The sequence below is a fragment of the Caretta caretta genome, chromosome 27 (genome assembly GCF_965140235.1).
Source record: "Caretta caretta isolate rCarCar2 chromosome 27, rCarCar1.hap1, whole genome shotgun sequence".
Taxonomy (NCBI): Eukaryota; Metazoa; Chordata; order Testudines; family Cheloniidae; genus Caretta; species Caretta caretta.
The window spans coordinates 7098670-7124626 of NC_134232.1; the positions used below are offsets into that span (position 1 = coordinate 7098670).

General features: G+C 39.8%; 1 protein-coding gene across 14 annotated transcripts in view; it reads left to right on the top strand.

The window, feature by feature from the left end:
• The window catches only part of TANC2 (tetratricopeptide repeat, ankyrin repeat and coiled-coil containing 2), a 713825-nt gene that overhangs the window by 431065 nt on the left and 256803 nt on the right, over positions 1–25957 (top strand). For 9 of the 14 annotated variants that reach the window (XM_048830451.2, XM_048830452.2, XM_048830455.2 and 6 more), the window contains one exon: positions 22144–22254. The exons of the other annotated variants lie outside the window; for them this stretch is intronic. In XM_048830451.2, the coding sequence (XP_048686408.1) occupies positions 22144–22254 (111 nt within the window). The remainder of the gene's footprint in view (positions 1–22143; positions 22255–25957) is intronic. 14 annotated transcript variants of the gene reach the window in all.

A 25957-nucleotide genomic window follows, 5' to 3' on the forward strand; every position in this document is an offset into this window, starting at 1 on the left:
ACACAGAATTCTGCCCCTTTTTTTAGCTGAATCAATTTTTTTAATGCTAGGGTCCTATAGTGTGTGTGTGTCAGAGAGAGAGAGAGAATGAACTAGTATGTCTCTCCGTTTCAGAGCAACAAAGTGAGTGAGGTAATATCTTTTATTGAACAAACTTCTGTTGATGAGTGTCTCTGGTTTAGTGAGCCAAGCATTTCTGCAGCTAAAATTCTTGGTAATTTTAAACATACACATCAGTTATAACTTTCTCTTGCCCTTGTATGGCAAGGTCCCATTTTTAAATTTCTCTAATGGATAGTAGTGATGGAGTCTATGAGGTCTTGTCTGCCCCAAACTGCAAGTGCCAACGCCCTCACACCCCCCGATTCAGCAAATCCCATTCAGACCAGGCTACCTACATAATCTTCTAGATGCCTAGAAGGGCAAGGAGATGACATTTACCAATTGGGAGCCAGCAGGCTAGTTAAGAAGGCTTGCCTGTTTCTTCTCAGAGCCCAGGGCAGACTGGGAAAGAGGAAGAACTTCTCAGTGCTAACCAAGAACCCCAGGGCCAGGTCAGGGCCTTTCCCTCAATTGCTGGATTTGAGTTTTGTTCATTTGTTCAAAGGCACAGACAGCCAGATTTTGGGTTTTGTTATCTTTGGTTAACTGTTTAGAGACTGAAACCAAGCTCACAGCACAAGCCGCTCTGTTCTGAGCAGGCGGCCACAGCTTGTGGACTAAGGGTGGCCAGTTTTGCTTGGATGTATTCCTGGAGATTTCATCACATGAACATAATCTTTAATTAAAGATTAATCTTTATTTCCTGGAGACTCCAGGAGAATTCTGGAGGGTTGGCAACTACAGCTAAGGCAGAGAGCATTTGCAGCACAGTAGGAAAGTTGGTTTGCAGAGGAAGAAGGAGCATGAACTCTTTGCCATTACAGTCAGTTGCCCCTCAGTTGTCAAAACTATGCCATGAATGGCTCATCCAGTAACTGCCCTCCCCCTTTGAAAAACTGTTTGGCTTAATGGAGCTTGATACTTATTTCAGGCACATAAGTGGCACATATGGCTGTGTGTTTTGTAAAACCAGCCATCCTGCTTGCATCTTTAAACACAGTAACTGATTATCTAGCACAGAAAGAGATAGTCCCTGTATATCTGAGATCAAAATTGGGGCGCTGAGCTTCCTGCTTTTGCAGAGTGTGGAAAACTGAAATGTTGCATGAAAGGTTTTATGAAATTTAACAGGGTTTGCAGCAGAATTATCTTTTGGAAAGTTTAGGTTTAGGAAGAAGCTGTTTTCCCCCCACTTTTTATTTTAAATCCTCCCTCCTTTCCTCCCTCTTCCCCCCCTCCCCCATCCTCATGATTGCTAATTGCTATACAGCAGGAGTGTACATTTCTTTAAGGGTATATCTGTATGTACAGCGCTGCAACGGGTCAGCCCATACAGCTGCGCTGCTGCAGCACATCTGGTGAAGATGCTCTATGCCAACAGGAGAGAGCGGCGCTGACATAAAAAAAAAACCAACCCCCGCGATCAGCAGAAGCTATGTTGGCAAGAGAAGCTCTCCTACCGACATAGCACTCGGCACATGAGCACTTATGTCACTCAAAGGGGTGGAATATTCACACCCCTGAACGACGTACGTTTTGCTGACATAGGCTGTAGTATAGACATAGCCTAAGGAAAGAGGCCAGACTGGCTAGTTTCTTCCTGTAGAAGAATGAGTTTCCCCAGTGTCTGCCATTAATGCCACAATAGATGATGGCTTTTCTCACCTGAGAAATACCAGTGATTTTGCTACAAGAGTGAATTTTCCAGAGCAGAGAACTCCTGCTTAGTAGAAATTGCTCAAGTGTTTGTCTAATTAGTAACAAAGTGTTAATGTCCTCTTTTACAAGAAAAACAAAAATATTTTGATACTGCTTGGAAATAATGTTGTGAAGTACCATATGTATACTGTGCATATTTAAGTAATATAATATTTAATTTTATTGTAAAAATAAAATCAGTTTTTTAAAAAGCAGGAGAATACATGGATATATATTATTAATTATCTATTGCAGAGCCATGTGATAGACTGTATTTACCGAACACCTTTGACCACCTCACTTTCAATCTGACTGCTAATCTGTCACTTACAAACAACTAGCATTAAAAAGAAAAAACAACTTTTGAAATTATTTCAGTCATATTTACTAACCGACTGCTTACACAAAAATGTATATATATAGGTGAAATTCCTAGACAAGCTTTTTTTCCCCTTTACACATGTTATATCATCACACCATAAACCCCATACATACTACGCAGATTAATCATTTTAAAGCTATTCTAATTTTTCTGGGGTTTCACGATTCCTGTAGGCTCTTAAAACACTTTAACCAAATATTCAACAGTGACAGAAATCCTTAGCTTTCCAATCAGTTCTAACTTCTCTTTCTTTCTCATTTGAGGAGTTGTCAGTTTCTTGTGACTAAAAAAGGTGCAACACTTCTCTGATTGATTGCTTTAAAATGCTCACATGCTCCATGTTCTGAGAGTGGCCATTTTTCCTGTTACAAATAATATGAGGCTTAATGTAACGAGTTCTTCCAATCGCAGCGCTCTTAGATTTTCTTGTAAATTGTCAACAAATTAATTGTGCTAGGTATTATGCACACTTAACAAAATAATCCATGCCCCAAAGAGTTTGTCTTTATTGGATAGCATCACTATATCGTTCCTGGCTTTGTAATGCTCGTTTTTGAGATAATGACATCCCCATAATATTTTTTATCCTAAATTACTTATATGTAGTCTCACTATAACTCCACTTTCACTTAGGTTTTGTCTGGGAATAAATACATATAAACTTGTATATTGTACATTCTCGGTAGGATTTTCTAAAGCATTCCACATTGGCCTAACTCTGCTTCTGCTGAAGTCAGTGGTTAAATTCCCATTCACTTCAGTGGGAGCAGATTTACAGAGCTAGGAAGGGAAATTACCATAAAAAGAATTCACACAGGTACAACCTATCGTTTCTTCATGGCCGACTGAACAGTCCTGTGACATTTATTTTGCCACATAATTATGCGGAGTGAGTCCTATCTTAATCTTTTTGCTGGTATAAATTTTGCTTTCAGTCTGCAGGACAGTTTACTTGGTCAGGTGCCACCATACTGGTTAATATATTTCCCTGTAACTGTGAGACAGCCTAATAGCAACCGAAATGCAATTAGTGCTGCATCAGAGTGCAGGCTGAATTAATCATCATAATGGAGACTTGTATTTCAGAAATACAGGCTGAATAGAAATGTAGGTTCTGGTTGTAGAGACATTATCCAGTCTGTGTAGGAGATAGACAAAGGTCAAGGTTGGTTGCTAACCTCATTATTCATTGTTTTCACTTCTCAGTTTGCTGGGTAGCTGCTCTGCACAATCCAAGCTAAGTATATTTGGGGTACCTCTTCATTATTGGAAATAATATGCTCCACCATTTTTTCACTTGGCAATGCTCTTCCTGGCCATTTTGTTCCTGATAAGAGAGAGAGAGCATGATACCACCACTGGTTTTGCTCACTTCTGTCTGGCTGCATTTTTTGCTGTCCCTATCAATAGTTAATTATTGTTCCTGAATTTTTATCGTCATTTGACCGTAAATAAATACTTTGTGGAGACGTCTAGGCCAGGGGTTCTCAACGTTTTTCTTTCTGAGGCCCCCCAAACACGCTATAAAAACTCCACGGCCCACCTGTGCCACAACAACTGGTTTTCTGCATATAAAAGCCGGGGCCGGCGTTAGGGGGTAACAAGCAGGGCAATAAACTGAGGCCCCATGCACAAGGGCCCCTGTGAAGCTAAGTTGCTCAGCTTCGGCTTCAGCCCCGGATGACAGGGATCAGGGCCCTAGGCTTCAGCCCCATGCAGTGGGGCTTCGGCTTTCTGCCATGGGCCCCAGTGAGTCTAACACTGGCCATGCTTGGTGGACCCCCCTGAAACCTGCTCATGGTTCCCCAGGGGGCCCTGGACCCCTGGTTGAGAACCACTTGTCTAGGCTACTAAAACGAGTGTGGTTTAATGTTTAAGGTTTCTACTTACTTAATAGCACTTAGTAGGCTAATGTTGATGAACCTGTCACCTCAAAGGCATACCATGCCTTATGAGAGACATTCATAGAATCATAGAATATCAGGGTTGGAAGGGACCTCAGGAGGTCATCTAGTCCAACCCCCTGCTCAAAGCAGGACCGATCCCCAACTAAATCATCCCAGCCAGGGCTTTGTCAAGCCTGACCTTAAAAACTTCTAGGGAGGGAGATTCCACCACCTCCCTAGGTAACGCATTCCAGTGTGTCACCACCCTCGTAGTGAAAAAGTTTTTCCTAATATCCAACCTAAATCTCCCCCACTGCAACTTGAGACCATTACTCCTCGTTCTGTCATCTGCTACCACTGAGAACAGTCTAGAGCCATCCTCTTTGGAATCCCCTTTCAGGTAGTTGAAAGCAGCTATCAAATCCCCCCTCATTCTTCTCTTCCGCAGACTAAACATCCCCAGTTCCCTCAGCCTCTCCTCATAAGTCATGTGTTCCAGTCCCCTAATCATAGCTAAGAGACTAACAGATTTTAGGTTTTCTTCAGTGCAAACAAACCAATGAAGCACTATTAGAGCAAGAGCCCTTTTAACTAGTAATGAACACTGTAAACTGGACACTCACTGTTGAAGTGTTTGGGGTGTTTTGTTTTATCTTGCTTGTTTTTAATTCTGGAAGATGATGAGAAGGGATATATGTGTTTGTGCTACTACCTCTTCAAATAATAAATGTTTCACTTGAGAAAGTCCATGTGCTATAGGATTTAGAGGATAATGGTATATGCAGTCTCCCTTTTTGGCTAGTATCTGGCTGCACTTCTAATATGAAACATAGGGAACTCTTCTCACTTTGGCATTAAAGCTAATGCATAGCTGAAGACTAGGGATATGAAGGCTAGCCCTGACCTGTGGACAGAGTAATCTCTCCTCATCAACTATTTATGCTAATTTCTCCTCTGTTTAATCTCAGAGACATAATTTATATTTAAAATATATGTGGCATGTTCTCTTCACCTAGTTATGTTCCTTTGTTCTCTTCCCTCTGTGCTTTCAAACCCTTTGTACTTTTTGGCTCGCCACCCAATTATTTGCATTCTAGTACATTCTTAGATTGAAAAGTCCTCTGGATTCTGTTTTTTTAACTATTTAAAACTAGTGTTCCAGTGGGCTGTATATGCAAGAGGGTACCACTGAGTATTCTAATGCTATTCACCCTCTGAGAGTTATAACCAATCCTGGAGCTTTGTAAGATACCCTAAACAGACAATATCATTTATTTCACTGATGATATAAGATGGAAGTAGCTAGGTAAACAAATTCAGTAGCCTAAACTATATTTTTCCCTAGCAGTCCTATACAACTAACATCTTCCTCTGTGAAATGACTTGGCCTTACTTTGAGACAATCAGCCATTTAAAGCTAGGGTGGATAGAATCTGTTCTTTCTCTGTGTGTGCGTATGTCTGTGTGTGTACATATACTTCATCTGCCTGGTTTAGTTTGGACTTTGGATGTATTTTACTGCTTAGTTTGGGCTTTTTAAATTGTTACATTTTTTAGGTATGGAATTTAGGAACTATACTGAAAATAGATTAGGGTTCTATTTGGCACTCCCACAGTTAGTTCTTTCTCTTCCTGTGGATTCAGCCATGGAATCCAAAGGAGGAATCCTAGGAGTTGTGGTTTGCTGTGGTATGTTTAATTAGTACACACAGTAACAGCATGATATACTTAAATTTGGATACTTCTGTTTCTCCTCTCTGGCCAAGTCTACACTATAAACTTTAGATCGGTATAACTATGTCACTCAGGGTGTGAAAAATCCAGACCCCATGAGCCACGCAGTTCTACCTACCTCTTCCCCTCCCCTACCCCCCGCCTCCCCCACCGTAGACAGCTCTATGTCAAGGGGAGAGCTTCTCCTGTCGACATAGCTACTGCCTTTTGGGGAGGTGGATTAACTTCACCAATGGGAGAAGCTTTCCCATCAGCGTAGAAGCATCTTCACTGAAGCATACAGCAGCGCCAGTGCAGCATTGTAAGTGTAGACTGTCCTCAATTCCTGCAAGACTAGAATTGTCACAAGTCTGCCTGCATGGAACTTATTGCAGGCTCAGGGTCTAAATGACCATGATCAGATAAAGAAATTGGACCAATGTCCAGTAACTGTAAGGAGTTGTTATAAGGGTTTTATCAGTAAAATTTAAACAGTTGGAGAATAAGTAGAATGAGGGATAAAAAAGTATCATTCTTTTTGTTTTGTTTGTTTGTTTGTTTGTTTGTTTGAAGTAACTCCCAAGAGTCAGCCAAATTAATGTTTATTTATGTTTTAGACTAGGAAGCATATTGGTTTTGGCATGCATGTCTTATCATGTAGTTTGAGAAAACAATTGAAATCACCCACAATAAGTAGAGTAAGTCCTGAGAGCAAAAAGAAATATTATTAAAAATGTTATTGAAGAAAGCACAAAAATATTAATATCAAGCATGGGCTTTCATAGTTGTAATGTTCACCCCATCTATTTGTCCTGAGATCAGTAAGTGCCTGCCACCTTTAACAGAGGTAGAAATGAAAACATTACAGATAAATATACAACCAACTGGGTGTTACTAAAGCATAAATAAAATGATATAACACTAATAATATAATTAATAATTAAATATAATAAAAATAGAATATATTTTTTCAATTATATAGGATATGTTTTAAAAGCTAAACTAGTAAGCATAACATAATGGGGCAAATTCCTAAAATAATCCCATTATCAATTCCCAACTATCATAAAATCATAGAGCATTTTTTTCTTACTTTATCAAATCAAAAAACCAAGGAGTACTCTCATACATTAAGAGAATGGTCACTTTGGATGAGCTATTACCAGCAGGATAGTGAGTTTGTGTGTGTGGTTTTTGGGAGGGGGGTGAGGGGGTGAGAGAACCTGGATTTGTGCAGGAAATGGCCCAACTTGATTATCATGCACATTGTGTAAAGAGTTGTCACTTTGGATGGGCTATCACCAGCAGGAGAGTGAATTTGTGTGGGGGGGTGGAGGGTGAGAAAACCTGGATTTGTGCCGGAAATGGCCCAACCTGATGATCACTTTAGATAAGCTATTACCAGCAGGACAGTGGGGTGGGAGGAGGTATTGTTTCATATTCTCTGTGTATATATAAAGTCTGCTGCAGTTTCCACGGTATGCATCGGATGAAGTGAGCTGTAGCTCACGAAAGCTCATGCTCAAATAAATTGGTTAGTCTCTAAGGTGCCACACGTACTCCTTTTCTTTTTAAGAAGGGACAGTGAACCGAATTCTACAACTGAATATAACAAATACAAAAATAAACTTTGCTTCCAGAATTTTTCAAGATTTTTTTTGAGTGAGCTTTGGAAAGGGAAGGTTGAAGCTGTGACTGTGGTACACTTCAAGAAATTCCTTAAGATCCTGTGGGTTATTAGAGAAGCAACATTTTCCTTCAGAAAGAAAGATGAACTTTGCCAGGTAACAATGACTGAATGAATATTCCTTTTGGCAAGGGGATCTTCAACTCTATGGTTGTCTTCTGAGAGTTTCCACATATAGATCAGGGTAGAAGAAAATGTGGTTGCTTTGGTTTTCCATTTATTGATGTGTCTCAGAATAAATGTTTTATGTTGATACCTTGGTTTAGCATTTGATGATTAAGGGTTGCTCAGGTTTGTTCTCTTTAGACTCAGGTCTCAAAATGATGGGCTGGTTCAATTTCAAAAAATGGTGTGTTTGCAGGTTTACTTAAATTTACTTAAGGTGGCCAAAGCACCCTGCTTCTCCTTTTTAGAATAAATATAATTTAAAGTATGTCCTAATCTTCCATGCAGGTTTCTGCTCATGTTCAGTGTCCATGCAGTATTTGTAACTCCTTGAACTGCTGAAAAAAGGGCTTTTTGGATAGTGGGAAATGGAGCTGAAGCAAGATGCTCAGCACTCATATCATGTGACATCTCCCTCTCATCCAATTTAAATTTAACATCAAATGAAGTAATGCCAGTAAAACTGTTGGGGGAAGGGAAGTGGAAGTGCTCCCCACCTCAGCACTGGCCTTTGGTGTTAGGAGGGTGCTCTTTCATTTTAAGAGAGTTTTGCTTAATATTTGATGGTACCGTATGCCCTGTGTGACACCGGTCCTCATTCAGCAGAGCCTATAGTATCTGCCAACTCTGAAGCTTTAAACGCAATCTGACAAGGGCATAAATTTCTGAAAAATATCAACCGATGAATTACTTAATTTCAAAATTAGATCACTCAAACAGCTGAAAAGATATTTTTATTGACGACTTTTCTCTCTTCCTGCCCTCTGTCCTCCCCACACACAATTCCTTCTGGGATGAAACCAAATATGAGAAATGTCTGCCAAAAAAGGTGATTTTTGAAAAGATTTATAAGAAGCCGAAAACATGGATTTTAGAATGGAAGGTCTTGGAAATCTCTACTGCTGTGACTTCTTATTCTGAAGACTTTTCACCATACATACTTATTGGCAGTCAAGAGTTAAAAGAAATGTAATATTTTTGAAGGGAAGATCAAAGCAGCATATCTTCACCTGCATGCATTTATTTTAATTAGCTTCACCTCCCAAAATCTGTTTCATCAAGCAGGTATACTGGAGACTTTCTGGCAGCCCACATGAAAAATGAACTTGTGTGCAGAGAAACCAGGAGTTTTTCCTGGAGCCCTTGTTAGAGCATCTTTCTTCTCAAAGGTTTGCCAGAAGTATTCTTGAAAACAGTTGTTTAACACATTCATGCTGGGATTCCCAATCTGGTATAATCTATATTAAAGGCAGTTATCTTGACCAAGAGGAAGATCGGTTTTTTGCCTGTTGTTTCCAGTAGTAGTAATTGTGCATCAAACTCGTTATTAAATTCGCTATAATTAACTGTAAATAGCCTTATAGTTGTAAACAAAATTGGAATTGAGCTATTATTCCTATTGGAAGTACAGGAAGATACAGACTTGTTTTTTTAGGAAGAGTTCTTTTCTTCCTGAACACACATTTAATGTAAATAACTTTTGAAAAAGGTTGAAATAGTCATTATTAAACACTTGTTTTACACGTGTTCTGTATAGGTTTTGGGGTACTTAGTTAACTTTTTTCTTGTTTAGTTATCTGTTCTTATTCATGTAAACCTGTTCAGCTTGACTGACTCATTTTCTGCTTTGGAAATTAATTAGTGCTGCCTTTTTATACAAGAAGAGATTTTGATCAGTTTGTTTGTTATGATTTGAAGGAGATTGTAATCATGTCTCTAAGTGGGATAATTATAATTTGATTTAATAAAATGTTTTTCTAGGAGACACATTGCTTTTTCTTTTCTCTGTCATTCAACATCTTTATATAACATGTCACTGTTGTGGCTTATGGTTATATTTTTTGCCTCCCTCTGCAGTGTTTTGTAGGGGATTTCTTAGAGGTACAGTGGTTGAAGGGAGTGAGTTACAGCCAGAGACACACACATAATATTATAGTTCTTTGTGTATTGAACTAGTATGATACTAGAATGAGCAACGTTGGAAGTATTAATTTCTTCTGTATATTGATATCTGTACTTTAAGACGTATCATTTTGGTTGAGGTCAGAATGACATGCAAAGATTTTTGTCTTGTCAGGATTGAGAATGTGATGACGTGATACCTGTGTTATGAAAGGAGGCAGGTTCACTTAATAAATCTTTAGATACCCATTGACATTTTGCATTTACAAACATAACTGAAGAAAGCTTTCATGTTCACTAGTAACAATCCATTGCCATTGCACAAGACAGTCTTTCTTAAAAAAGAAGCATTGACATGTCTCTTTGTTATAATAGGTGATCTAATAAAAAAATCCTAGTATTCTAGTATTTATTAATATTTATTCACATTTACAAATATTTTGTCCATTTTAATTTTGGTTTTAATCTCATACAAAAATATCTTTTCTATAAATATTTCACATATTAGTGCCATGGAAGACACAACCATGTATCAAGTGGAGTACCCCAAGGGTCGGTCCTGGGGCCGGTTTTGTTCAATATCTTCATAAATGATCTGGAGGATGGTGTGGATTGCACTCTCAGCAAATTTGCGGATGATACTAAACTGGGAGGAGTGGTAGATACGCTGGAGGGGAGGGATAGGATACAGAAAGACCTAGACAAATTGGAGGATTGGGCCAAAAGAAATCTGATGAGGTTCAATAAGGATAAGTGCAGGGTCCTGCACTTAGGACGGAAGAACCCAATGCACAGCTACAGACTAGGGACCGAATGGCTAGGCAGCAGTTCTGCGGAAAAGGACCTAGGGGTGACAGTGGACGAGAAGCTGGATATGAGTCAGCAGTGTGCCCTTGTTGCCAAGAAGGCCAATGGCATTTTGGGATGTAGGGGCATAGCCAGCAGATCGAGGGACGTGATCGTTCCCCTCTATTCGACATTGGTGAGGCCTCATCTGGAGTACTGTGTCCAGTTTTGGGCCCCACACTTCAAGAAGGATGTGGATAAATTGGAGAGAGTCCAGCGAAGGGCAACAAAAATGATTAGGGGACTGGAACACATGAGTTATGAGGAGAGGCTGAGGGAGCTGGGATTGTTTAGCCTGCAGAAGAGAAGAATGAGGGGGGATTTGATAGCTGCTTTCAACTACCTGAAAGGGGGTTCCAAAGAGGATGGCTCTAGACTGTTCTCAATGGTAGCAGATGACAGAACGAGGAGTAATGGTCTCAAGTTGCAGTGGGGGAGGTTTAGATTGGATATTAGGAAAAACTTTTTCACTAAGAGGGTGGTGAAACACTGGAATGCGTTACCTAGGGAGGTGGTAGAATCTCCTTCCTTAGAGGTTTTTAAGGTCAGGCTTGACAGAGCCCTGGCTGAGATGATTTAACTGGGAATTGGTCCTGCTTTGAGCAGGGGGTTGGACTAGATGACCTTCTGGGGTCCCTTCCAACCCTGATATTCTATGATTCTATGATTCTATGTGTTCTATATTCTAGTATTTATATGGCTCTGGCTTCAGCAGAGCCAAGACTCATTTGGGACTTCAGAGAGGACTGAAGGCTATAGCCATAGATTTAGTGGGTGTGGTCCAACTACTTGGAAACTGATAGTTATTTGTTTCAGGTCTTCTGTGGATCAATAACACTGCAGCACTTAAAACATTTTACCATCAGGGAGCGCATTATATAGTCATTGGGCAGTTTCCAACACATGAATGAGCCTCTAGCAGGGCCAGTTCTATTGTTAACAAAAGATGGGGAATATATGATATGCAAAAAGCCAACGCAGAATTGCCGCTGTTGCTATCTTTAAAAAGTGGATTTACCAAGTTTCCCTTTTAAACTCGTACTCTGGCTTTTCCCATTTCAGGCTAATTGTTAGCAGTTTTGCAGTACAGCTCAAGCACATCTGAGAGATTTATATAAAAAGTTAGTAGGCAATTCAAAACAGCTTTTGAGGGATATTTCCAGCATGTACAGTGGTGGTATTTCACTCTGATGGAAAATAACAATACCTTTACATCATTCAGAAAGTTACAGATTTTATGGTCCAGTTCTCCCTCTTGTAACTGTGGAAGGGCCAAAACTCAGTGGAAATTCAGCAGTTCTTTTATACAGGATGCAGGCAGAAAGTGGACAGACCACTCAAGGGCACTTTGAGCTAAGCTTCCTTGGGAGCTGTTAATGGGGTTAGTAGGTCAAGGGAATTCAAGTAACCAGAGTGATCACTTAAGGTGAGCCATTACCAGCAGGAGAGCCAGGGGGGCTGGGAGGGGGAAATCTTTTGTAGTGATAATCAAGGTGGAACATTTCCAGCAGTTGACAAGAATGTCTGAGGAACAGTGACAAGGGGGGGGGGGATAAACATGGGGTCATGCTGGTAGTAGCTCACCTTAAGTGATCACTCTGGTTACAGTGTGTATGGTAACACCCATTTTTTCATGTTCTCTATGTATATAAATCTCCTCACTGTATTTTCCACTGAATGCATCCGATGAAGGGATCTGTAGCTCACGAAAGCTTATGCTCAAATAAATTTGTTAGTCTCTAAGGTGCCACAAGTACTCCTTTTCTTTTTGTGAATACAGACTAACACGGCTGCTACTCTGAAACCCAGCATATAATTGGTAAACTGGTCAGTCAGTCAATTTTATTTATCCAGAAACATTCCCAACAACTTTTTTGTGACACCCATTGCAGTCATTGTGGACTGCTTCATTTCTACTGAACTGTTTGGCTGATATTTCCTTGTAGGGGTTTGTCTGTTGATCTCACAGATAGAAGGGCTAAAACAGCTAAAAAATCAGGCTTTAAATCCGGTCTTTTCTGCATGGTCATGATGTGTCTTACAAGTGTCCAAGTTTGGTGCCTAGGAGATGGTTACAACCTAGGTGTTCAGTCTGCTTTCTCTCTCAAATTGAACATTTGAAAATTGGGAGGGATATCTCAAACTTACTGATCTGGGGTGGAAAGGGACTCTTCAGGACCAGTCAGCTGAGTCAGATACTGAGCATTTAACACCATTGACCTTGGGAGTCATCTTGACTCCAGAGAGGCTAAGGCCCAGATTCACAAGGCACTTAAGTTGCAATTTTTGGCTCCACTGCAAACCACAAAACTCCCACTGAACTCTGTAGCTGCCTAAACTCACTCAGCACCTAAATTTTCAGGGTAAAAGTTCCCTGGGTGCCTAAGTTTCTGCCTCTGGGCATATGCCCTGCTGCCTCATTGTAGGCGTCTGGATGCCTATCTCCCACCTAAGACCCAGAGTGAGCCATGAACTGGGAGAAGATAGGCATTCGCCCACCTATCCTGCGTGCAAGGCCCAATCTGGTAGGCATGCTCAGAGGCTGCCTACCGAATCAGGCCCATTTGAAGAGGAGGTGGTGCCCACCTTATAATTTTTAGGCCAGTGCTAAGAACATACGAATGGCCATATTGGGTCAGACCAAAGGTCCTTCTAGCTCAGAATCCTGTCTTTTGACAGTGGTGAATGCCAGGTGCCCCAAAGGGAATGAACAGAACAGATAATCATCAAGTGATCCATCCCCTGTTGCCAATTCCCAGCTTCTGGCAAGCAGACACTAGGGACACCATCTCTGCCCATCCTGGCTAATAGCCATTGGTGGACCTATCCTCCATGAGTTTATCTAGTTCTTTTTTGAACCCTGTTATAGTCTTGGCCTTCACAACATCCTCTGGCAAGGAGTTCCACAGGTTGACTGTGCATTGTGTGAAAAAATACTTCCTTTTGTTTGTTTTAAACCTACTGCCTATTAATTTCATTTGGTGACCCCTCGTTCTTTTGTTATGAGAAGGAGTAAACACTTCCTTATTTACTTCCCCACACCAGTCATGATTTTATAGATCTCTAGACCCCCATCATTTGAGATATATTATCAGTTGGGATTATGTTTTCCAGTGTGTTACTTTGCATTTATCAATATTGAATTTCATCTTCCATTTTATTGCCCAGTCACCCAATTTTGAGAGATCCTTTTTGTAGCTCTTCGCAGTCTGCCTGGGACTTAACTATCTTCAGTAGAATCATAGAATATCAGGGTAGGAAGGGACCTCAGGAGGTCATCTAGTCCAACCCCCTGCTCAAAGCAGGACCCAATCCCCAACTAAATCATTCCAGCCAGGGCTTTGTCAAGCCTGACCTTAAAAACTTCTAGGGAGGGAGATTCCACCACCTCCCTAGGTAACGCATTCCAGTGTTTCACCACCCTCTTAGTGATAAAGTTTTTCCTAATATCCAACCTAAACCTCCGCCACTGCAACTTGAGACCATTACTCCTTGTCCTGTCCTCTTCTACCACTGAGAATAGTCTAGAACCATTCTCTTTGGAACCACCTCTCAGGTAGTTGAAAGCAGCTATCAAATCCCCCCTCATTCTTCTCTTCCGCAGACTAAACAATCCCAGTTCCCTCAGCCTCTCCTCATAAGTCATGTGTTCCAGACCCCTAATCATTTTTGTTGCCCTTCGCTGGACTCTCTCCAATTTTTCCACATCCTTCTTGTAGTGTGGGGCCCAAAACTGCACACAGTACTCCAGATGAGGCCTCACCAATGTCGAATAGAGGGGAACGATCACGTCCCTCGATCTGCTGGCTATGCCCCTACTTATACATCCCAAAATGCCATTGGCCTTCTTGGCAACAAGGGCACACTGTTGACTCATATCCAGCTTCTCATCCACTGTCACCCCTAGGTCCTTTTCTGCAGAACTGCTGCCGAGCCATTCGGTCCCTAGTCTGTAGCGGTGCATGGGATTCTTCCATCCTAATTGCAAGACTCTGCCCTTGTCCTTGTTAAACCTCATCAGATTTCTTTTGGCCCAATCCTCCAATTTGTCTAGGTCCCTCTGTATCCTATCCCTACCCTCCAGCGTATCTACCTCTCCTCCCAGTTTAGTGTCATCTGCAAACTTGCTGAGAGTGCAATCCATCCCATCCTCCAGATCATTTATGAAGATATTGAACAAAACTGGCCCGAGGACCGACCCTTGGGGCACTCCAGTTGATACCGGCTGCCAACTGGACATGGAGCCATTGATCACTACCTGTTGAGCCCGACAATCTAGCCAACTTTCTACCCACCTTATAGTCCATTCATCCAGCCCATATTTCTTTAACTTGCTGGCAAGAATACTGTAGGAGACTGTGTCAAAAGCTTTGCTAAAGTCAAAGAATAACACATCCACCGCTTTCCCCTCATCCACAGAGCCAGTTATCTCGTCATAGAAGGCAATTAGATTAGTCAGGCATGATTTGCCCTTGGTGAATCCATGCTGACTGTTCCTGATCACTTTCCTCTCCTCTAAGTGCTTCAGAATTAATTCCTTGAGGACCTGATCCATGATTTTTCCAGGGACTGAGGTGAGGCTGACTGGCCTGTAGTTCCCAGGATCCTCCTTCTTCCCTTTTTTAAAGATGGGCACTTCATTAGCCTTTTTCCAGTCATCCGGGACTTCCCCAGATCGCCATGAGTTTTCAAAGATAATGGCCAATGGCTCTGCAATCACATCCGCCAACTCCTTTAGCACTCTCGGATGCAGCGCATCCGGCCCCATGGACTTGTGCTCGTCCAGCTTTTCTAAATAGTCCCGAACCACTTCTTTCTGCACAGAGGGCTGGTCACCTCCTCCGCATGCTGTGCTGCCCAGTGCAGTAGTCTTGGAGCTGACCTTGTTCATGAAGACAGAGGCAAAAAAAGCATTGAGTACATTAGCTTTTTCCACATCCTCTGTCACTAGGTTGCCTCCCTCATTCAGGAAGGGGCCCACACTTTCCTTGACTTTCTTCTCGTTGCTAACATACCTGAAGAAACCCTTCTTGTTACTCTTAACATCTCTTGCTAGCTGCAACTCCAGGTGTGATTTGGCCTTCCTGATTTCACTCCTGCATCCCCGAGCAATATTTTTATACTGTTCCCTGGTCATTTGTCCAATCATACGATTTCAAATTAAAACACCGGAGCAGAAATCTTTCTTTGATGTATAACTGCAGTGGAACAACCCGTCGTTATGGAAATAATTTCAAAGTGTGAAGCACCATCTACTGAAACATCAGAGAGCTAGAAGTGCTAAGACGTATTAAAATGTTATTTCACTGAATACCTTTTGTAAGCTGCTGGCTGCTCGTATTGAAGTTATTGGCAAAAACTTCCATTCACTTCTGGGGAAGCAGGAGTTGGCCATAAGAGACGCACTCAGAAATTTAGATTACATCTTATTGAACAATGGTTAGTAATAAACAAAGTATAGAAGAGGAACATTGTGGGTAAAAGATTTTTTGAGTATCCAAACTAAATCCTTGAAGCAACAAGTTGTTAAAAATGTTTTGATTTCCAAGTTAGTACTAAAGGAAATGAGAGGTTTAGGTCTTCAAATCCAATTCTTCTCTTTCATGTAGATCTTCCAATTTGGATACACGTGTACTGGGAAAATGTTAAGCTTGGCAAAGCTATTGTCTGGACTGTTAAAGCGTTTAGAGACAAGTTGTTTCAAGAGGTCACTAAGTTTGTATTTCCTTTTCTTCACACTGAACATTTTATATGAAGCCCCTTTCCTCATAGCGCTTCATTTAAACACTGGATTTTCACCAACTAAAGGTTCGTAATAGAACTGTTGATTTATTCAACTCCTTTGTAATAACAACAGAATTGTGAATCTGAAACTACCTCATTGCTGTTTGTTTGTACAAAAGGTTTTTTATCTGTACTGATACCAGAAACAGTCCTAGAATTATTTCTGCTCTCCTGCTATTCCTGATAGTGTTAATGGGATGATCCCAGAGATTCTGAACAAAAAAATATAAAACATGCCTTATAAGGTTCTGTAAATTTATAAGAAAGCAGGATATTTCACCTTTGTAATGTCGGAATTAAATCACTGTATCACTCTGATTCCTGACCAAAGGTGTCAAAAGCTGGCAGTAACTAACATGGCAGCAAGTAATACTATCAATAGACATGATTTAAAAACAACATTCAGTGTTTGATGGAGTAGTTATGCAGAGTACATCTTTCAAATAAACAAATTATATTGTTTTAATAGAGTTTAAGTAATGATAAGGTTCACTGAAAAACCCCATCAGAAGTCTAGGAATTGCTGTTTTCATGTTGTCCTCAATACATGGTTCTTCGGTAGATTTTTTTTTAAAAACAGTACTTTTGTGGTTTGGTTCAGCTGGTCAATCATCAGAACCGCATGGAGTTCATTTAAGGGTATTGACATACTTCTGCTATGACTTTATACGTAGCAATATTGTGGATGAGTCTCAAAAGTTAATATTTATGGCTATACATAAAAACTAACAATACAGACAAAACAAACAAAACCCAGTAACAACTACTAGTACTTGATTGTAGGTTTTTGCTTAGAACTGGTTACTTCAGCTTACTCATTTTAGTAGGTGTCACAGGCTATAATTGATATCAGGTTTTAAAATGAAATTTTTGGGAACTGTCATAAAAACACTGGCTGTACTGTATCCACTCTAATAACTGGCTCTTAAAAGAATTAATTTTGTGTTTGGTGGCTCACATTTGCAACTGTGTTAGGATTGTTCTCTGGTAGGAATTTACAATAGCAAATGGTTCCTTCTCTTTGTGAACAAATTGTTCTTTTGTTGTGTTCTGTTTTTCTTACCGGATTTAATTTTTAATCTGAAATATTTGTATGCTTTCTAAAGCAATTATGAATATGTACTTCAGGCTTTTATTGACACTTTTTAAGCAGAAGTGCTCAGTTCAGATTTCACTGAAGATTTGATGTTCTCTTTAAGTATTTGAAATCTTTTATTTTTTACCCTTTGTACACATTCTATTTCTTAATCTAAAATCATAGGCAGGCATCAAAGAATTGCTTTTAATTATATGATATATAGCCTTTCAGCAATTGTATGTGATCACTGACATAAGTGTGACTTTTTATTCATGCTATATTAACAATAGAATAAACAATAGATATTATTTTAATTAGCGATATTGCATTTTTCTTTTGCCCAACATTACAATACATACCAATAACAGATATCAAATCATAGATACAATATGAAATGGAAAAGAACAGAAATCAATATCACAAGTTTGTAAAATTAGTTAAGAAAGGAGGAGGAAAAGAGGAAGACATGTAGATTGAAGACCATGTGACTGTTTTAGAGAAAAGAATCCCTTGTAATGTTCCTTAGAGCTGAATGAATTTAGCAAGGATTTTCTAGACGAGGACATATCTTTCAGAAGCAATTTTTCAAACTTGGTTAAGTCACTGAAAGTTATTAAAGAAATCGCTTTACAATTGGCTACTTCATTTTGGGCAGTGGTTTTAAAAACATCTATCAGTGTCTTTACAGCTATAGCTATATCTACATAAAGGGCACTAACTTTTCCAATAAAGGGTGCAAACACATCTCTGTTAAATTGTACATGAAGCAACATACTTGTGACCAAAGCCTCAACTTAGCAGATGTCGAAACTACACTGTGAATAATAGAAAGGCACGTAAGACATGGCACAGGTTCTTGACCAAACTCTTCTGTCCTGGTTCAAGTTATGTTGTCTGAATGTCAGAGAGAATTTTACTGCAACCCCTCTGGGGATACCTTGTTCAAGTTTGGTCTGTTAAGGAATTTTATAGTTTTGTAGTGAAAGAGTAAAATTCAGTTAGTCTCCCATCTGTGACAACCTTTCATCCTCCCAGGTCCCCTCCTTTTCCCTTTTCTTTTCCTCTGTTCAATGTAAAGAAGGGCGAGTTCAGTACACTGAGGGATAGGCAGGGATGAGCAGTTACATGTGGTTTTACAATCAAGAAAGTTTCAAGATTTTTAGTTGAAGAAATTGAATTTAAAATGGCTCCAGGACTTTCATATTTATCTGGCTGACTATGGCTGCCCCGTTCGTACATGGTACAGTTTCTCTGTCTCAGAATTATATTTGATGTGGACATTATGCAATAGTTATGACTAATATTTTTTTCCCCACAAAAAGTGAATCACAGAAACCAGATGGCTCAGGGAACTGGGAATGGGGTACAAAGCCTTTCATTTCTTTTCACTGAATCCAATCCAATCCAGGGTAGCAGTGACCTAAGTAATCTGACAGCACTTCATGTTCCCAGTCTATTTCCAGACTGAGATCCACTTCAGTAAAATCAGCATTGAATGGGCCATAGAGACAGTATTACCCTCCGGCCTCCGTTAGTCGTATCTCCAGGCCAAGGCTGAGGTACAGTGGCAGCGTGCTCCTGAGTCGGGATGGGGAGTAGCATGCAGTGCTGCTGTACTGCTTTTTTTTTTTTTTTTTTCTTTTTTTTTTGTTCAGATGAATAGAGGACTGCAGGCTGCCTTGTTTTCAGTCCAGCACTTTTCACCAAGTTCATTTCAATATAAGCAGGAGAGATTTAGTCATTTTGATGATTCACTTTTACCCCTTTGTTGGGTTAACAAGATTTGATTTATATTTAATCCAGGATAGGCACACCGCTGCTGTTAGCAATGTAGGGAGTTGTACTCTGTGAAATAAAGATATGACATCAAGAAAAGGATGTAATACTAACTGTTCTATATGTTAAAAGAACAGGAAGACTTGTGGCACCTTAGAGACTAACCAATTTATTTGAGCATAAGCTTTTGTGAGCTACAGCTCACTTCATCGGATGCATTCGATGAAGTGAGCTGTAGCTCACGAAAGCTTATATTCAAATAAATTGGTTAGTCTCTAAGGTGCCACAAGTCCTCCTTTTCTTTTTGCGAATACAGACTAACACGGCTGCTACTCTGAAACCTGTTTTATATGTTGTATGGAACATATTTTAAAATGTACTTCCTTGGGCCCTGATTCAGGAAAGCATCCCTGTTCATGACACCACTTAAGTACATGCTTAAATCCCATTGAAGTCAATGGGACATAATCCTATGCATAAATGTTCAGAACAGGAATGGACTAATACATGTACTTATATATTTTCCTGAGTTGGCCCTAAATGAGGAAGCGGGGAAGATGAAAATTTGACAAGACGCAGAGTGTCAGAGTTGTGGAGAAGGGCAAAATTTTAAAAAACATTTTTAAATGCATGTCATGGTCATAACACACTTTACATGTGCATCTGTTTTTATGGAATTTATATAAGATTGAACTCTAAATAAATATATTAATAAAAGAGACCTCTGAGATCTAGAAAGCAGATGTAAGTAGGGTAAGGGACACACAATGAATGATGGAAAAGAATGCTTTGATTTGTGTATTTTACTTCCTCTCCCCACAAATGTACAAGAATTAAATCAGTGATTCCGTCTTGCGGTCCTCATGACACAAAGTAACCACGTAAGCCTCAATCTTATGATTTATGATGCTACCTGAATTCCTTGATGAATGTGCAGTTGGGGCACATCATTTCTTTTTATGTGAGGTTGCTATATGTGCTGTGCTGCAATAACTCCTTTTTATTTAGTGTCAGGTAAATGTAGCTTTACATAACTCCTGGCTCTAAAATTGGTTAGCCAGAAACTATTATGGAGAGAAAGACAAGCTTTACTTCTTTATAAGCTGTATTAAAATCCTTCCAGTGTTTACTTAAACAGTGTCAAAATGATGCTTGTATTCTTTATTTCATCTAAGGATGTGTTGTATGCCATACAAAATCTTAGTAAATAGGAAGAATAATGTTACTGGACTCTCCTCAGTGGAATGAAACCTAAATTTCAGTACATGCGTTTGTGAAAGAACAATTACAGCTGCAATATTAGTAAAATGATCTGTGTGGGATGATTATCTGGGTTGGTTCTAAATGTTACAATAGTATTCTCCTCAAAGTTACCTGTTTTCATCAAAGTCTCCTCTTCTATCACCATAGTAGAATTCTGGGAACCATTTTTGTGTTGCTGGCTGTTTTTACAAACTCTCAGCTAACTGATGGAATTTTTATCATTTCCATACTGATGACTTGGAATTTTAAACTTATCATATTGCATGGTGTGGGCTGTGTTGCACAGCATATGCTAGGAGCCCAGAGTGACTGTAGTACATATATTCAGTATCACCCAATGTGTGGTTGTATTCAGAAAAGTGACAGTATAGAAATGGCACCTTCTTAGTCATCAGCTCAACTCCCCTGGAACACATTCTGTTCTCAGTTACACCAGTGTAAATTCTGAGTAATTGTACTGAAGTCATTGGAGTTGCTCAGCATTTATAGCAATGTAACAGAGAGCAGAATTTGGTCCCCTGCATGTATTCTGTCTCATAGCTCTCTCTGCTTTTGTGCTTAATGTAATTTTTTCCTCTTTTTCTTTCTGTTAGTACTGTAGAAACAATGCAGTTAGAGAAAGTGAGCTGGATTGTATTCCTTCTTTTGCATCCGCAGAACCATTACTTAATTTCCAGTCACGCAGGAGGTCAGTTAACCCTGCAGTTACATGCAGTAGCAACAATGAGATTCATAGCTGCCATTACGGGTATTATTTGACCTGTAGAGCCTTTATTACACGTGATAGTACATGAGAAGGAAAGAACCCAGCTTGACTTTCAATTCCCAGATTTAAAACTTGCAGGACTGGCAGGTATAAAAGAATCTTTTTAATTGTAAATTGAGGATATTTGAGTTGCTGAGACATTAAACCTGGTGACCAAGTAACTTTTCAGATTACACTCGGACGTCAGTGGATTTGTGAGAGTTCCATTCAGTTGTAATTTTCATAATAATTCCACTTTGAATATTGTATAACTTTATCCAATAATTTCTGCATATATTAACTATTTTCCTAGATTTGTTTCTAGTGGCTAGCAAGAATTTTTGTTTAAAACCTCAGCATTGAAAGTGTTTTTATAAATTGTATTTCATTACACACAAACATCCTAAAGCCTAATGCCTTTCACAGTGCTCGCAGCTCAAATTTGTTGCTAAAATCACATTGCTGTAAAAGTCAATGTTTCCTTACAGTATCAGCTCAGGCAATATCTTGGCCAAAGAAAAAAATACATTTTTGCTTCTTTCTTTTAACTCTCTTGGACCTCCTGCGCTTGCAAGGCTAAGAAGCGACATGATCAATTTCCTTCTTAAGCTGTGTAGTCAGATAACTCATATTTAATACTGAATTTCCTAGAGCAGAAGATACTGAGTGCCACTGATATTTTGAAGTTGAAGTTTCTGTTCAAAGGAAGCATTTTAATTATTTAACAATTCAAAATGCCTTAAAACTTAGCAGGCTCTGTTTTCCTCTCTATGATCTTAGCCTTTCTATAGTTGTTGAATCCAGGTTCATTTGTTCCTCATAAAAGATTAATTTTAGAGAGGGGCTGGGAAAAAAGCCAGTGTTTAGACAACCAAGAACTGTGCTTCAGTGCTTGCACACTTTAAAGTAAGACTTTGCAGTTTGTTGTAGCTTTTGAACAAGCCCATCTCCTTTGTGAAGAATGCAGATCATTTTTTTTTTCTGGCATGCACAAAATAAAGGGTAACTTAATATGAGTCCGACACAGTGTGTCATTTAGTTAAGTGCTTCCATCTGTTGCCTGCTGTTTCCCTTACTCTTGACCTCTCTTTCTTTCTTCCCCCTCCTTCTCCTTAGCCCCCCTGAGGAAGGCAAAGTTTGTTGAGAGCCCTCGAATCCCAGAGTCTGAGCTTGGCTCACCAACGCTCACTTCAGCACAGAAACTGGACGTTGATGCATACTGCCCTGGTAAGCATGCATGCAAAGCCTTTAGGACGGGCCCTTCCAGCACAGCACAGTTTCATATGCATTGTGCCCCCTTTTTCTAAATATTTGTTTGGCCCTTCCCCCAACCTAGGTTTATGGACTGACCCACTTGGCTGGGTGGCAGTGTCTAATTGATATCTGTACTTTATTTGTCACTTGTGGTTGTGTGTTCATGCGACACATTCCCCCCTAAAGTATGAAGAAGTTACTACAGAGTTGATTTTAAGTGAATAAAAGCTGATCAAACAGGCATACTCTCTTAAGGCTGATTTTTGTTACTGACATATCTTCAGAAATACTGGAATAAAACACATACTTCTGGTGTATTCCATCATTAAATCATTTCATACATAAGCATAAATTCTTGTATATTTGCTATTAAGAACATCACATTTATTTCAGAGGAAGCCATTAATTTATGTACCCTGCAGAATTTAGGAACTCTCAAAATGTATGCATCTTGTTAGAGGCCTCTGTCGTAATCTGGTTAAAAACATAGTTGGAACTGAAGTATTTTATTTCCCTGAGTTAACCTTATATTTTTCTGACTTTTTGGTCAGTTTATTTGGTAAATATTTTCAAGCACTCACAGGCTGCACACAGATGTGTGAATGCCATTACATTTTTATATAGCTGCATCTTGCTGAGAACTCAGTATCTTTTCCCAGATTCTTCTGAACTTGGACTAGTTGCTTGGCAACCTCATTAAGGTTGAGAAGATAGTTTATGGAGCTGTGTCAGAGATGTTACAGTTACAGTCGGCTGCAGATCAGGGCTTAAAGGAGCAGGAAATGTTCGTTTTCAGATCTTTGCTGAATTCTGTAATTTCCTCTTCTGGATGATGAGCTACAGGATCACATGATCAGCATATTCCTATGACAGAGTAAAATGGTACCAATTGCTTCCAAATAGTCTGTGGCCATGTGGAATCTTGCCTTTAGAATCACGTCCAGGTAGAGAATGTGCCAGTACTTGAGTCAGTGTCAAAGGACAATATCACTTTTGTCAGAGATGTGTTTAAAGAAAATGAATGATTTGGAGAAAAGCTATATTGCACAGATATTCAGAGAGAACAGCTTTCTTTAATGCAATATGTTTGAAACAGAATAAAATTCTTACGGGAAAGTTGTTGATACTGGATCACTATGCTCAGAGAGTGCTTTCTTTGAGACCATATTTACTGTGAAAAGTGATCATTCTTTCTAAATGTATCAGTCAGTATTACAAACAGAATTTTACTGATATAACTTTTGCCCTTTCTATGTAATTAAAAACCTTCTACTGTGATGATCACAATTGGAAAAAATACTATCATGGCTGTGTATTTATAAAGAACTGTAATTGAACTGCATAGTTTGCTTAAAAGGAATTAAGAACTACTCTCTCTCTCTCTCTCAAATTTAATATGACACAACTTTTGGAGGATGCAGACGCTTAAAGGCCTAGCAGGAGACAGTCAAGAAGCGCTGCTTTGACAGAGGAGTCTTGAATTTTGCCCTCTGTTTTGCTTCTATAGCTTGTTGATAGTGCGGATGAACATGTTAAAAATGTGTGAGGATTCTCAGCACCTCAACAACCGTAAAGTGTACTTAACAAAAAAACAAAACAAAAAAGGCATGCCTCTGTGGATGTCAATGAGAAGCACTGGATTGAAGTAAAGACAGAGCCAGTAGATTATGGGAGGCCCAGAGGACATTTTTTGTGTGTAGATCCACATGTCAAGATATCTGTCGGGGGCGCCTGACCCCCTGCTGCCTGGTTGCACATTTGGCATCCAGCAGCTCTTTTAGCAGGAGAACTGCAGTTTATTGGATCCCAGAGACTGCAGAGTCTGAATGGCTATGCAGACTTGAAATGTGTAGTTATTTATTTGTTTGCAATCAATATGAGAAGTTCTACTGAATAGGACTAGAACAATCTATTGAGGAAGAACTTCTGAAACTGAGGCAGCCATTTGCACAGAAAAGGGAATTTGTATAGTGTGCGATTCGCTGTTTTCTTCCTCCTTCCCCCCTCATGCCTTGGAACATTAAAATGAGGTATGTACATGCAATCAATACTTCATGGGTATTTACTCTTTTCTTTTGTGGTAGAATTGGGTTATGCTTTAACTATCTGGATCCAGAGTCCCTGCTGTGAAAACAGTGGTAACCTGAAGGCTGGAGCTCTTGCTTTCTACTAATAAATTTTTAAAAACCCTTATTCCTCTGTGAGTTTCTGCTTGATAGCATATAACCCTTGCTTACATGGAGGTGTTGTAACTAGCCCACTTTATTAAATGCCTAATAAATACTGTTGGGGGCACTGAAAAGGCTTCTAAAGCATTTGACTGTAAACGTTCTGATTCTGTTCTGTCCCGTGCTCTAGTGAAATTGCTGGGAGTGCAGGAATTCATGGTAGAAAATCTCAAGTACAGACTGTTAGAAAATATCTGTATTAAAGTAGATATTAGTTTGCAGTTAGGAACATAAAATGCACAGAACTCGTATTGCCATCTAGGTATGCATATGTGATAACAGGGTGGATTGGTGTGTTTTATTTTGTCTGTTAGATTTATACAAAGGAAAAAGAGCACCAATTTCTTCATTCTCGGTGCCCTTGATAGAACTTATATCTAAAATCTAATCACTATGACTTAACTTTGGCAATTGACAGGCAAATGAAATATTGAAACACCCCCCCTTTTCTGCCACTAACCATCTTAAAATTCTCCACCTTCACAAATGCTAGGGGGAAAAGTTGAGCTTTGAAACAGGCCCTAAAGATCATAAAATTTGGACTTCTTTAAATAGGGCTGAGAAACACAAAAAGCTGAAATGTCCTCACAGAGAACACCTTGCCAGCAGCTCACCCTCTATTATACTACAAGTGCTTCAGCTCAAGCTTTGTCAGCGCAGAGTGGTTGTCCCACAAGTATGAAGGTCAACAGGCATGTAGAGATTTAGAAATCAAAAACACCTTTTCAAATTTCACCTGAAAACTAATAGTCTGCAACTAGTGCAGATCCTGGAATACCGGTATAATAGACTCACTGCATGATACTCCCATATGAGAAACAGACACCTGAACCCTGCACCAAGTTCAGTTTCAGTTGGTTATAAGATGTTGCTGTACATCAAGCAATGTAATCTTGAGCTGACAAAGGTATGGAAGACTGTTACAATATCTGCAGTTATAAGAAACCGTCACAGCCTCCTGATGGTGCATAAATGATAAAAAAACATCCTGAATATGGCTGAAACCTGATCTTCCAACTAGGTTCCATATAGTTCAAACCTGTACAACAAGAGATGGACACACACCTCAAGTTAAGGGACAGGTGTTATCCACATGCCTTTGTCAACCAGGATCACCTCAGTTCTTCTGTGGACTGAGCTTCAACTAGCTAAACCTCATCCTGCCCCCATCCCAGGCAGACACTGGGTAAGGTTAGTGTTGGGTATTTTATTCCTCCTTATTAGTTCTGCCCCTCACAAAACCACAAGAGGATCCTTGGACCTGTAAGTCAGTGTTTTGGGCCCTTTAAGGCTAGCTTATGGCTCAGTTCAACTCTGACTTTGTTGAAGCAGCAAGGCATTCTGGGCTTGCATTTCTGGGGAAGCTGAGATTAAAGGCTGTAGCAAGGAATACTGGGAAAGAAGGCAGATGAGGTCACTACTCATAACAGAGAGAGATCAGGAAGGGG